Here is a 14,386-nt window from a genome sequence, read left to right as displayed (position 1 = left end):
CCTCCCTGCCTCCCTCATTTCTTTCTTTCTTTGAGCTTTGCACGCCTTCCCTCAGGGCTGTCCTCTGATTGGATGAGGGGGCGTGCCTCCATGCAGGGATTAGCTGGGGCATCTTCTGTCTTTTAGAATGAGCTGTACTCGCTCTCTTCTTCAGTCTGACGGAGAGGAGAACAGGAGGAGGAGGAGGTGGTGGTGGTAGAGGAGGGAGGAGAGAGAGTGTGTGCAAGTAAGACGAGGAGAGTGAGTGACAGAAAAAAGGGAGGAGGGAAACAGCTGAGAGAAAACTGGAAACATGCATCTAACAGAGAGTGTGATGGAGAACGGTAAGAGAGGGAATGAGATTTCTTGTTTTCATGTATTTCACTTTTTAGTCTCTTCAGCCTTCTTAGTTTTGCTTTTTTAAATGTAACCTTAGCTTTCTTTGTATCCATGTCTACTGATTTGCATTTTTATGCTGCCCTTTCTTTAGTGTTTTTCAGCTTTTCCCCTACACACAGAGCTCCTCCTTCTCTTTTATTGCTCCTGCAGCACCCATCACTTGCAGAGGATGTGAGCGAGCACTGGCATTCATTCATTATTTTGCTCTGTGTGCATTTGTATTTTAAAACTGGGTCACAATCAGTCGTCCAAATGAAAGTCCAACAACAGAATGTCACTTAAAGCAGATTTTTTTTTTTCCTGTGGTTCTTTAAAAAGTTATAATATTTTAATATTTAGAAACAGCTTTATCAAATTTAAATTTCTGTCAATCTGTCAACTTAAATGTTAATCAGTTTTACTACATCAGAAATCTGGATCCTCTTTAGATAGTCTGAAAGACCCCATTCATCTAACAGATGCGTACACTCACACTTACCTCATCCAGATGTAGAGCTGTGAAAATAAAGCAGATTGCTTCAGAACAACACATTCATGCTTCCTGCTTTGGAGTTTTTAACTGTAGGCTGTGCATTAATTCCATTGTCGTGTATGAATTCCTGTGTCGGTACACATCTTTCAAACCTCAATTTTGCTGCTCTGTTTCCCTGATCAGCTGGCGTGTGCACTCCTGAACATGTCCCAAGACCCATGTTCTCTGAGTTCTCTTTGTCTCAAGTGAATTTATCATGTGTCTGTCCACTCTGACAGTTATTGTTTAGGAGAGCTGCAGGCTTCTGTCAGCATGCATAATGACAACTGATATGGAAGTGTCTGTGCATATGTGAATGTGTGAGCACTGGTCCTTTGTTTGGTGAGGGGGAGGCTGCACCTACGGTCCCCTTTGTTCACCGTCCCTCTGGCTTCCTCTCAGGGACCTATGCAGTAGTTGTGACTAAGGGCTCAGCAGTTTCCGTTATATTGGTCATATTTTTTTAAGTCATGTTTTTTGCAGTTTTGAATGTTTTCCAAATATGTCCGTGTGGTTAAGACTGTTCTCCGATTATTATCATTCTTGTTTATTTAGGACATAAGATCACATTTCCCACAAATTCTGATCATTGTCAGAAGGTTTGGATTTTCTACAGGTCTCTGGTCTTAATTGTTCTTATAGAACTTTGCAATCTGGAGCTTGTGTACTGCTTATTTTCTGTTGAGTCCATTGTCATAAGAAACTACCAGATACAGTATTGGAGTGATGAGAGACTTAAAGGTGCAGAATTTTTTTTAGTCATTAATTTGGTAGAAATGCATTTTGTAGTTGGTGTATTAAGACAGAAATTCGATTATCTCATTATAACTTCAGTGTTTGAGGTGTTCAAGTAACATATGCAAAGTGGACACACGTAATGGAGTCAAGAAAAGACTCATTTTATTGGTAATGAGATTGCCTAACTGCAGCTGTGGTGATCCTTCTGTGCTTTTTACATGCTACCCTCTGTGTGGTCCACAACTGCAAGCACACATAGACTCTGATTTTCATGCTTTTTAAAATCAGTTACTTTTTTTCTGTTTTTGCAAACTATTTCACTTGTGCATGTGTTTTTCAACGTAAACATAACATGAATTTCTACCCCATCTATCCTTGGAAGTGCACACGTGTAGCATTAGTCTGTAAAGTGCTGACTGTGGGGAACAGTGCAGCTGCAGGACGACAGTTTTGGCAACACTAACCGACTGCCATGGTGACATGAGAGAGAGGAGGGAGAAGAGTTGAATAGTCAGTGAGAAGGGAACAAAGAACAGGAGAGGAAGAGAGGCTACCAGTCTCTATTTAAGTGGTCTTACAATAAAGAGTGAAGAAAAAGTTTGTAGGATGTAAACTGTTCCTACTTTTTTTTTGTTCTTTGAAATGTAGTGTGTTAGTTTATTGGCATCCAAGCATTTGCCCAGATGAGCACAAGCTGTCACTTGCCCTCTTTGTCCCCCCCACACACTTTGTAGTGAATTCTCACTACTATCATGTGACAATTAAAATATAACGTCAAAGTATTGTTTTCATTGTTTCATTGGTGGCTGTGGCTTTTCTTTCTTTTTTTTTGCACTAGCCAGTTAGATATACTAGCATGTCTGTAATTAGCATCAAATCAATTATTGTGCATTTTGCTTGCTCTGCTCCCCCCAGTGGGCAAATGTTGTAGGTTTAAGTCCTCATAGTACTGGGAAAAATGTCTTCTTTTTTTTTTCCATAGAAGATATGAATTAAACACATTAGTCACCCCCGACCTAGTGGTGAGTGATATACCCTCAAAATGATATCACAATATTTCAAGAAAATTTGTGATGAACAATAGTTCTAATAATATTGAAAAAATGCTGAACAACGATTGTTGCAGCATTTATAAGCCCAAGTAAATTCAGAACATACCCAATGGTTCTTTTCCAGTGAGCTACTGTCATTGATGTAATACCTAATTTGAAGTGTGATTGTAGTCCTGCAATGTGCCAGCAGCAACCTTATTGTGGATTAGTAGTGACACAGCACCAGTCGAACCTAAGGACAAAAGTTACCTATGTAGTATTTAGCATAAACATTTTAACTATAGATTGCTTAAAAATAACAGAAATAACTTAACAATGTAACCATTTGCTGTTGTGAGTGTTAGCATTCAACGGACAGTGAGTGGTGATGTGCACGTGCACACAGAAGTCCAGGTTTTATTCAGCCCTTCCTCACATTCAAGCGTCTGTTTCTGCTGTCCGTGCGTGCGTGTCTTGAGGTAATTTGTGAGGCCACAGTGTTCCTAAATGCTGCTGACTCTGGCACGTGAGCACTCTGCAGGAGGAGCCCACTCCATTTCAGTACATTCATCAGGTTACTTTCTGTTTTTAAATGACACCTCCCACATCAGTACTCCGTTGAGAGCGAGAGAGAGATAGTACACTGCTGGTCCTTAAATTGTGTCCAGATGTGCTTGGATACTTGGAAACTTTTGCATGTGTTTGTTTGTTTTTTGTATTATGTGTCATAGTCAGGTTAACTCTGTTTAGCACGCAGCATGGCACCAAACAGGTTTTTTAGAATATGTGCTGGTTTATAACATCAGTGTTCAAAAACAAAAAGCTCTGAAACTACCATCAATCCCGTTTGACTGACTGGTCAGTGTATGAGTAGACTGTCATACTGTTTTACTTGACTTGAGGTGAAATGTTTTCTATATAATACATTTTTTCACACTTAGCAATCAAATAGAGATTTGAATCCCAGTCTTGCATAGAAGTTTCATGATAGCCCCATAAATTGCAACACAGAAGTTGAAGCAGACTCAGTAATGTTAACCTTTATTTCATGCATTCAGTCTTTGTTTATTTTTTTGTTAGACTGCATAGTATTTCACAAAATCAGTTAAATATATTGACTTTTCTTCAGTTTGTATTTCCATTTGATACTTACATTTGTTTAATGACTAAACCTTGTGAAACATTATAGATTGATCCCGTTGACCAAAGGCACTCCTGTTATGTTAGTTTTACTCAAACTGAACTAAGCTCTTTAAGTGACGTAAAAGTGAACATTTATGGGGGTGGCTGTAGCTCCTGAGGCAGAGCAGGCCATCTGCTGATCGAAAGGTTGGTGATTCGATCCCTGGCTCCCCCAGTCTGTATATGTTGGGCAAGACACTAACCCCAAGTTGGTCTCCAATGCATCCATCAGAGTATGAATGTGCGTGAATGGGTGATTGCGACATGTTGTATAAAAGGCTTTGAGAGCTCTGGGAAAGTAGAAAAGTAAAAAATGTATAAGAATCAGTCCATTTATAAAGAAGCACTTAATAACAGGACAACAACCTATTTTTATAGCAAAACCTTTAAGTTATGGGTTTATACAGCTTGATCTTCATAACCGTTGAAAACCAAAACACAATGGGAAGAATGCAAGTCAGAGTTTCTGTTAGAGTTCTCAGTCAAATTTAACATTCTTATGATGCAATGACAATGGCTACAAACAAACGAGCGGAAGGTCCAGAGTTCCCCATTACAAACCTAACAGGAGAATGAATTTAATGACAGGAGAAGATATGAAAACATGAGGGTTTCCACATTTAACAAACCTCAGCATTCCTGCTGAGCCCCGGGAACACTCACGTGAAAGTTGACCTGCGTGTGTGGTTTCTGACATAAGGCATAATTACTATGATATATGGGCTCTTCACTTGTGATTAATAACCATACAGTCACCAGCTGCACTGCTACAGTGTTTATGTGGTGTGGTTATGAGTACAGTTCCTGTGGATCATCTACATAAAAAGAATGTGTGCATATTAAGGATTTAATCGAAAATTTGATGTGAATCTGGTGACTTTTGAACGTGGCGATGTAGGAATTTCAAATTGATACCATTGGTGGATCTTCTACAAATATCAGCTGAGTTTGAATCTCACAGGTCAAGTTTTTGGAAAATCTTATGAATGCAATAACTCGAACACAGTGATGTCAGATTCTGAAATTGATACAATAGGTGTGTCTACTAGGGCTACGTTCACACTGCAGGTCTTAATGCTCAATTTCGATTTTTGGATCAAATCCGATTTTTCTGTCTGCTTGTTCACACTACAAATAAAATGTGACAGCAAACGCGCTCTAGTATGAACCCTCAAAGCGCCCCGGCCCGCATGCGCAAAAGAAGACGTCACACACAACGCGCTCTGTTTAGACCCAGACCAAACAGTATTGTTTGACTGATGGCCCTTAATATAAAGACTTCGGACTTTACGTTTCCCAATTTTGCTTTAAGTTATTTTGTTATTTTGTTATTTATTATTAATTATTTGGCCTAATAATTATCCTTATTGCTGTTTTAGAGGAGCGGTGCTTCAAAGGACAATTGGAAATGTCTGTCAGAATCTGCAGATTATACAGTACAAATAAAATGTTCACGTTTCTCCAACGTTGTCTTTCCAACAGTTTCACTAACATCTACACTGTATGGCCAGGAAGTGTTCACGATGTCTTCTCCGGCGCTGATAATTGGCGTCTGTCTTGTGTCAGTGACGTAAAAGACGGATTTAATGCGACATAACCGTTCAAACAGCAGTCGCTTTCTAAAACATCAGATATGTATCTGATTCAGTACTACATACGAAAGTGACCCAGATCGGATTTGAAAATATCGGACTTGTGCCGTTCACACTGTCATACCATGATCGGATATGGGTCACATAGGGTCAAAAAAAGTCGGATTTGATGCGATTTTGCCTGCAGTGTGAACGTAGCCTAGAAGGCTGCAAGGTACCATACATTTTTGTGTATGGTTGTGCAAAGTAGTATTTCTAAATACCATCAGCTGTAGACTGATGGTACTGTGTGCAAATATCATGTACATATGAACTGTTATACACACAGTAATTGTAATACTTGTTTGTTTTTGGTTTTTTTCCTAGCCCTTCCTCCAAAGCCAACCAAGCCTCAGCAGCCCTCCTCGGTCGCAATGGCAGGGGGCAGCAGCAATGTCGCCAAGGATGGAGGAGCGGGAGGCTCCTTACAAGAGGCCGAATGGTACTGGGGTGACATATCCAGGTAGCAAACACTGTGTTACTGACAGAAAAATCAGTGAGAGCTTAACAGTGACATTGTTAGGTTACATGAAATGCAGACGTGGGAGGCTTGGCCCCTCCCCCAGCAACACAAGACCTGCACTGACAGAAACTAAAGGCATGTTCTATGTGCAGACATGGTCAGCACATTTTAGACATCTTAAAAAAGCAAATATGGGTATTATCAGTGCTTTACCTGTTGTCAAACCACAAAATAATAGGAGTTCTAGTTGTGCCACAGCTGGTCAGTTGTCTGACATTGATGTTTGTTTGGTTCTAAGCTACCAACATGTTTCAGAGTCTCAAAATGACCAGTAACACTTATTTTTCATTAGGGTAAATATTATATTTGTCATTGTTGTCTGGTGGCTTTGAAATGAGCATTTCCTGTTTAGCATGTTGTTTAGCATCAATTGAATCTTAACTCAGAGTATCAGGTTATTATTCTTTGTTAGATATCACAGCACTGTCTGTCCATCTATGCTGCAGGAGAACTTTGACAGTGAGCTTAAAGTCTATAGCGACAATAGGGCAGTGCTCCACCAGAGTTTTTTTATATGCTTTATGTTATACACCATCATATTAGTAAACTATATAGTGTAATTCTATGTTTCTTTGGTTTGTTTGTTTGTTTTATATGTCAATATATTTTGAAACTTTGATATACTCTGACCACCAGAGATAACTGACAAGTTTATTTCTCAGCTCGGTAAATTGTCTTTACTGTTAAGGTCACTGCTTTACTTTAAGTGCAGGTTAGCTGTTCCACAAACAGTGATAACCACACCTACAGTGCAGACAGTCAGTCTGCCACTCACGTACTTATCCTCAGCTGAGACACTGCTGGCTAGGATCACCCCTCCCTGCACTGCTAATTGACGGATTGTTTACTTTGAGGTGTGTGGTTATAAAGAAAGTTCTACTCGCCTGCCACTGATGATTGAAGGCAGACTTTTCCAAATGAACACCATCTGTGCATGGATCACTCAACCAAGTCAAACACCCTTTTTTTTCTTCCTCTGTTTCTCTTTTGTCTTCAGGGAGGAGGTGAATGATAAGCTCAGAGACATGCCTGATGGGACTTTCCTGGTTCGGGACGCGTCTACTAAGATGCAAGGCGACTACACGCTAACGCTAAGGTAAGGCCACTGCACACAGACCTTTATGTCTATATCAGAGCATCTGAATGATGTGTTTTAAACCACACAAGGATTTCTACAAACTTGAGAGTAGTGCAGCACTTCTGATCCACTTTAATGCTGTTATCCTTTAGTTAACTGCAAGAATGTAGACTTGAGGTGGTTCCTATAAGTGCTTTGTAGATAATAAAGAATAATAGAGTGTTGCCTGCCTTCTGGACATATTTTAAACTCGTATTGCCATAGTCGGAGCATGCTGCTGTCATTATTATTTTGTTTTTTGTTGTGTTCTAGCATTGCATAGTAATAGTGGACAATTTTAGGTTTGTTTGGGTTTTTTGTTTTTTTTTTGGGGGGGGGGGGGGGGGGGGTCATATACTGTTCAAAAAATGAAGGGAACACTCTTTAATCAGAGTATAAGGTCAAGGCAGTTAAGCTTCTGGGAATTTGATTTGGTCATTTAAGTAGCAGAGGGGGTTGTTTGTCAATTTCAGCTGCTTTGATTTGAATGAAATTAACTACAGGGGCACTAGAGGGGCAACAATGAGAAAATGCCCAAAAAGAAGAATGGTTTTATAGGCATATTTTCCCACCTCATCTTTTCTAATCGTTGTTTTTGTTTGGCTAGTGTCAGTGTGACTACTGGTAGCATGAGATGATACCAAGTCCCCTATAGAGGGTTAAGGTTAGAGTCCAACTCCTCCAGGATGACACATCAATGTGTACAATTGCTAGGTTTGCTGTCTCTCCCAACATCTCAAGAGCATGGAGGACATTAGTGTGAATGTTTCTGGCCAAACATTCAGAAATGGACTTCACTGCTTGGCACCGTGGAGTCTGAGCTGGGCTTTTCATAGATAAGAGCAGGTTCACCCTGAGTGACTGTAACATCAGCATGACTAGTTTAGTGGTGGGTCAGTCTGAAGAGCCAAACCTAAGGAGAGATTGACAGACCTCCACTGGGTGGGCAACAGCACACTGAGTGCCGTTTGGCATCAGGATGAAGTCCTCGGACCACTTGTCCAAGCCCCCAGGACCCTATGCTGGTACAGTGGGTCCTGGGATCCTCCTGGTGCTGGACAATGCCCAGCCTCATGTGGCAAGAGCTTGGTGGCAATTCCTGAAGGATATCATTCAATTCAGTTTTAGTTATATAGGACGAAACCACAACAGTAGCCACCTGAAGTCATTTTATAGGATGAAGGAATTGATACCATAGTCATGCTTGCCTGACCTAAATCCAGCGTGGCTGGGTTGCACCTCAGACTGTCCAGGAGCTTAATGATGCCCTGCTCCAGATCTGGGAGGAGAGTTCCCATCCAACACCATCTGTCAACTCATTTCGGAGCATGCCCCGATGTTATCAGGCATGCATACAAGCACGTGGAAGCCATAAAAACTGGGTATCATTTTTAGTTGCTGCAAAAAAACTGACTTGCTGACTGCGTTATTTTGTTACTTTCATCCTCTGAAAGCTGAGAATTTTCATTTTCATCAAAGTGCATGGTATCCTTTTGTTCCCAGCAGATTACCCAGCCTATAACAGTATAGAAATTAGCATTTTTTTCCCCCCACTGAGATCTGATGTGTTTTGATGGAATAGAATACATGCTTAAAATAAATTATTTTCTACCTCTGTGTATTTTTTGTTTTGTTTTGTTTTGTTTCACTGTGTGTCCCTTGATAACTCAGACTGAACGTAATCTTAATGACTAGTTCATCTTTTGACTTTCAGACAGAAATGAATAAAACCTGTTAATAATGTCAACTGACAGCAGAACAATTCAGTACACTACCATAGGATAAGTATGTTTGTTTAGGAAATACATTTTTAACTTGAATTATTTAGTATAATTCTCTGTTTAGACTTTGTATGATTATTTCTTTTCAAACCTGGTGACATATTTTAGCCTTGTTTCAGTTCTACCTTCTTTCTGCTTTTTTTTTGTTTGTTTGTTTGTTTGTTTGTTTTTGTTAGGGGCAGGGTGGCAGGAAATATGAAGCCATTCTCTGATGCATAGTTTAGCAAAGAGTGTTTGGTGGCTAAGATGTGATTTATTTATCTTTTCTTCTTCTTCATTAACCTGACACGGGCAGGTCAGGAAAAACCAAAGATCCCGCCTTGGAGTCATACCATGCCCAGGTGTTATAGAAGCTATGGTGTATAAATATTTGTACACCACATCTTCAAATGTTTGAAGACGTGTATATAAATTGACAACCTGTCTGTTGTTTATTAGAATGCACTGCCTGTCTCTTTAAGCCTTTGTTTGTTTTTCTGTTATTCAGGAAAGGGGGCAATAACAAGCTGATAAAGATCTACCACAGAGATGGGAAGTACGGCTTCTCTGACCCCCTGACTTTTAGCTCAGTGGTGGAGCTCATCAGCCATTACAGACATGAGTCACTGGCTCAATACAACACCAAGCTGGATGTCAAGCTCATGTACCCCATCTCCCGCTTCCAGCAGGTACACTCCCTCCTCATAATCTTTTGATAGTTTTTCTAACAGTATCCTCTTGAACACCACCAACAAGCTTCCCTCTATACCCAATGACTGGCTCTTAGTGTTTCCACTGTAAACTGCAGCAGCAGCTACATGATACCTGCTCGCTGAAATGTTGCCCTTTCGGCTGGCTCCTATGACATACTCAATTGCATGCATCAGTGATGAAAGGGCAGGTTTAGCCAGTCATTACTCAGAACCATGCAAGATTAGCCAGAATGCACAGCTGGGCTTACACCTGGGGCATTGTGGGTGGTTTATTAACGAGCCTGTACAGGAGTCACCCTCAGTAAGGAAAACGGGGCTAATGGGAATAAGTGTGTGTGCATGCATTTTTGTTTTTTCTTTTGGCCTTTTATTACAAATGGCTTTTGATTTTATTCTCCAGCTTTTTCCTTGTCAGTTTCTGAAAGTCACTCTGTCTCTAATGCTCCTTTCTCCAACTGACTCTCAGGACCAGCTGGTGAAGGAGGACAACATCGATGCAGTGGGGAAGAAGTTGCAGGAATACCACAATCAGTACCAGGAGAAAAGCAAAGAATATGACAGACTATATGAAGAGTACACCAAGACATCACAGGTATATTCATACTCATGTCTAACAAATGCGTTGCTTTTTTTGCATGTCTGTTTTTTGTTTGTTTGTTTGTTTTTTGGGGCTTTTTTTGTGTGTCAACTATTCATCTTGTCCTGCAGGAGATCCAGATGAAGCGAACAGCTATTGAAGCCTTCAATGAAACCATCAAGATTTTCGAGGAGCAATGCCACACGCAGGAGCGCTACAGCAAGGACTACATTGAGCGTTTTAGGCGTGAGAGCAATGATAAAGAGATTGAGCGCATCATGATGAACTATGAAAAGCTTAAATCTCGCCTCGGAGAGATCCACGACAGCAAGGTGCGGCTGGAGCAGGACCTAAAGACGCAAGCCATGGACAACCGGGAGACAGACAAAAAGATGAACAGCCTAAAGCCTGATCTCATACAGCTCCGCAAAATCAGGGATCAGTATCTAGTGTAAGCATACAAAGACGAGAGAAAAACACGAGCAATGGCATTAGTACAGAAAGCAGGTCAAAGCAGGTCAGCATTAAAAACCTACTGACCTGGAACAGGATCCTGGTTTTCATGTGTTTATATTGTTCATGCTGTACATCTGTGGGGTAGCTACACACACTTGAAAGTCAAATGGGGAGTTAGTAGATGTGGTCAAAAAAAACCTCAAACATTAGTGGAATCATTTCCGATGAAATAATTGTTTTTTATTGATTGTCATATGGACATCAAAGAAAATCTGACTCATCATAGTTCTAGAGCCAAAAGCACATCAAGTGGCTCAATCAGAAACTTGCTTTAGTTTAGGGAAGGTCCAGTTCAACTCGATATCAGAGCGCCTGCTTTATTTCCAGGAACAAGTTAAGCAGTGTTTCAGCAGATCATCCCAAATTATTCTGTGAGGACATTTGCCAATTTCAGTCTTGTGCCGGTTCACTCTAACATAAACAAATTTCAAAGTTTCAAACCGATTCCTAGCAGTAACAATGCTTCTCTCTCTCTCTCTACTTCTCTTTAGCTGGCTCAATCATAAAGGAGTTCGTCAGAAACGAATTAATGATTGGCTGGGAATCAAGAACGAGAACACAGACGAGTGAGTCTCTACTTGCTTTGCTGCAACCCAAACACTGTTACTTTACTTACTTAGAGCAACTGTTAATTTAAATAGCAGAAATATTATTTCTTTGGTGCAATTTCTCAATGTATTGCATATGTATGTGGTTGCAGAGGTTACTTTGTGAGTGAGGAAGATGAGAACTTGCCTCACTATGATGAGAAGAACTGGTTTGTGGGGGATCTGAACAGGACACAGGCAGAGGAGCTGCTCCTGGGGAAGCCAGATGGAGCTTTTCTTATCCGAGAAAGCAGCAAAAAAGGGTGCTATGCCTGCTCTGTAGTGTGAGTACATGCAACACATGACTGAAGTGATGTGCGTCTTACTTTACATACCCATACTTTATGAAGTCAAGAGTGACATTTTTGTCCTCCTTGTTTGTACACAAGGACAAAATGTTGGGACACCTTTCAAAATATTGCATATCGAGACAAACACCAGTGCCAACAACAACATTAGGCATTTGTATTATATACATAAAAAGTTGTTAAAATAGAATCGAAGTTACAATAAAGCTACAACTTTTAATTTTATTTACTCTCAGGCTTTTCAATAGCACCATGCTTTTGCAGTACATCTTTAAGACACGAAATATTTGAATGCTTCAGAAAAGAAGCTGATTATTTTATTGAAGATGATGATAGGGCGTTTTTAAGTCTGCGGCACACTGTGATTCACAGTGTGCGTTTGAGGGAACCGAAAAAACATTTTTGGACACAAAACTGTGGTAGAGGTGGGCGATATGAGGAAAATGTAATGCACAATATTTTTTAGCTATATCGCGATACACGATATACATTGTGATATGTCTTGACCCCCATTGGTACTGTGGGCAAAGTGTGCCGCGTAGAAAATCTTCCAGTTCAGACAGGGGGTTAATGATGCATTCACAGCATGTGGGAGGGAAAAAAACTCAGTGATTTACATGCTGATTGCTTTCTATTTCCATGGCAACCTATAGTCGATGGTTACAATAAAGCCACTTATATGTCCATGTCTATATATTTAGACTGAACCCAATAACATGGTAGCTTTGTAAAAGTCAGTTTAAAAGCATGCTATAACAAGATAATAGAAGAGCCAGAGGCAGGAGGATGTTAAAGTACAAAATATGTTTTAAAATGCAGAGATTTGATCTTCTAAAGTAGTGTTGTTGTTAGCTGTTGTCTTCCCCCAACCCAAACTTTTGTTAGATACTGAGTGAACTCTGAGAGCAGGAAGGTTTGATTCCAAAATGTTTATTTTTCTTAACGTCAGTATTGAATAAGATGCTTCCTCTTGGGAAGTAGTAGTTTGAGAGAATTAATGAAAAAGGTCATTTTTCACGGAACCAACAAGTCCACTGACTCAAAACTCTTAAATCACTACACTAAATTAACATTTGAAAAAATACTGAATGTAACCAAAATAATAAAACTGATATGATTTCCATTTTTTTTTTTATCCCTGGGAGTTTACTTTAGTAGTAGAACAAAGCTAGCTGGAAGAAACCGAAAATGCAGAAAGAAAGCATTGAATGACAAATTTTTAACCTTAAAACAGTCTTAACTAAAGTACCTCTCCTGTGTGTCTCCTAAGTGTGGAAGGGGAGGTGAAGCACTGTGTCATCTACAGTACACCCCGCGGCTTTGGCTTTGCTGAGCCATACAACCTCTACAGCAGCCTGAAGGACCTGGTGCTCCACTACCACCAGACTTCCCTGGTGCAGCACAATGACTCACTCAATGTGCGCCTTGCCTACCCTGTCTACGCACAGATGCCCTCTGGACGAAGATGAACCCCAACCAACGATGCTAAACAACTACCCCCAGAAGGACAACACATTTTACCGTCTTCAGGATAAAGGAGAAAAGGGAATGTTATGAAGCTTAATGGGTGGTGGTGGTATTGGTTGAATTACAAAACAACCCTGTGTCCAGACCTGATGAACATCGATACAATTTTAACATTTGCTGCAACACACACATCAGCCACCTTGGAGTTATATATTTTTACAAGAACAATTTTGGAGGGCATTCTTTCTAAAGACTGCTTGATTTGCACAAGGAAGTTTTAAATGTTTGTGAATGTGAAAACAAAAGTGACCGAAGGAAGGAAATGGAGTAGGAGACGTCAGAGTTTCAGGTTGATCCCGCTGCTACCTAAACTCCAGCTCAGACTTTATACCAGAAACTCTAAAGTACAAGAATGACAACAAAACATTCCCATCAGACTTTTTCTGTGTTCCCATCATTTTTTCCTCCCTTTTCTTTTCATCAGATGGTGTAACTTTGAAATATATTTTTGGAGATTTTTTTTTTTAAGAGGTTTCCTTTTTGTTTTCACTTACTTTGAAATGATGTCAAGTGTCTGTTCTCTGTCCCTCTCCATACAAAAAGATAAAACGATGTAGCATAAAAGACAAAGCACTAGGTGTTATAGAGAGAGTAGACTGCTGCTGCTGAGGGATCTGGGGGGAGGGAGGTGCACAAGTGACACAGAAGTTTTTTGTTTTGTTTTATTTTTTGTCTCAAAGACTGAAGCCTTGCTTGTATGAACTAATTATTTTGTTTTTATTGTTGTTTTTTTTAACATTGCTTTTTATTATAGTCCTGTGAAAAAGTATTTATACCACCCTTTTTTGGGGGGGGCAACATGTCACACGTCACACTTAAATGTTTCAGATTATCAAACAAATATTACTAAATATCCAAGTAAGAGCAAAATGAAGTTCATTTATTAAAGGAAAACAATTATAACCTACATGTCTCTATGTAAAAGAGAAAAGGAATTGCCCTCCACCCTTGATAATTCATGAGTTTACTGCCAGATATGGAAGTTGTGAATTAAAGTATATTAGAAAAAATAAAAGCAAGACATCATGCTACGATCTAAAGGAATTTGAACAGATGAAAAACAAAGTCATTGACGTCTGTCTGTCTGGAAACGGCTACAAAGATATTTCTAAGGGAATCCAGCGAACCATGGCGAAAGGTTGGAATAGTGAACCTTCTCGTGAGTAGCCATCCTGCCAAAATTACTCCAAGAGCACATCAACGACTTATTCAGGGGTTCATAAAAAAATTGCATGTAAAGAACTACAGACGTCACTTGCCTCAGTTCAGGTCAGTATGCATGATTCA

The 14,386-nt window shown here is 40.0% G+C and overlaps 1 protein-coding gene across 3 annotated transcripts in view; it reads left to right on the top strand.

The window, feature by feature from the left end:
* Nucleotides 1-13,961, top strand: part of pik3r3b (phosphoinositide-3-kinase, regulatory subunit 3b (gamma)) — a 167,939-nt gene extending 153,978 nt beyond the window's left edge. For 2 of the 3 annotated variants that reach the window (XM_087830272.1, XM_087830273.1), the window contains 8 exons: nt 5,799-5,934; nt 6,992-7,090; nt 9,380-9,560; nt 10,051-10,176; nt 10,293-10,612; nt 11,169-11,243; nt 11,378-11,548; nt 12,843-13,961. In XM_087830272.1, the coding sequence (XP_087686398.1) occupies nt 5,799-5,934; nt 6,992-7,090; nt 9,380-9,560; nt 10,051-10,176; nt 10,293-10,612; nt 11,169-11,243; nt 11,378-11,548; nt 12,843-13,041 (1,307 nt within the window). In that variant the 3' untranslated portion in view covers nt 13,042-13,961. Of the gene's footprint in view, nt 1-167; nt 324-5,798; nt 5,935-6,991; nt 7,091-9,379; nt 9,561-10,050; nt 10,177-10,292; nt 10,613-11,168; nt 11,244-11,377; nt 11,549-12,842 lie in introns of those variants that run through there. The other variant, XM_087830274.1, reaches the window with a different exon arrangement.
* Nucleotides 13,962-14,386: the final 425 nt, after the last annotated feature.

This window comes from Neolamprologus brichardi, chromosome 17 (assembly GCF_056152115.1).
Source record: "Neolamprologus brichardi isolate AB-2024 chromosome 17, ASM5615211v1, whole genome shotgun sequence".
Taxonomy (NCBI): domain Eukaryota; kingdom Metazoa; phylum Chordata; class Actinopteri; order Cichliformes; family Cichlidae; genus Neolamprologus; species Neolamprologus brichardi.
This window is presented reverse-complemented; position numbering and strand designations above follow the sequence as displayed.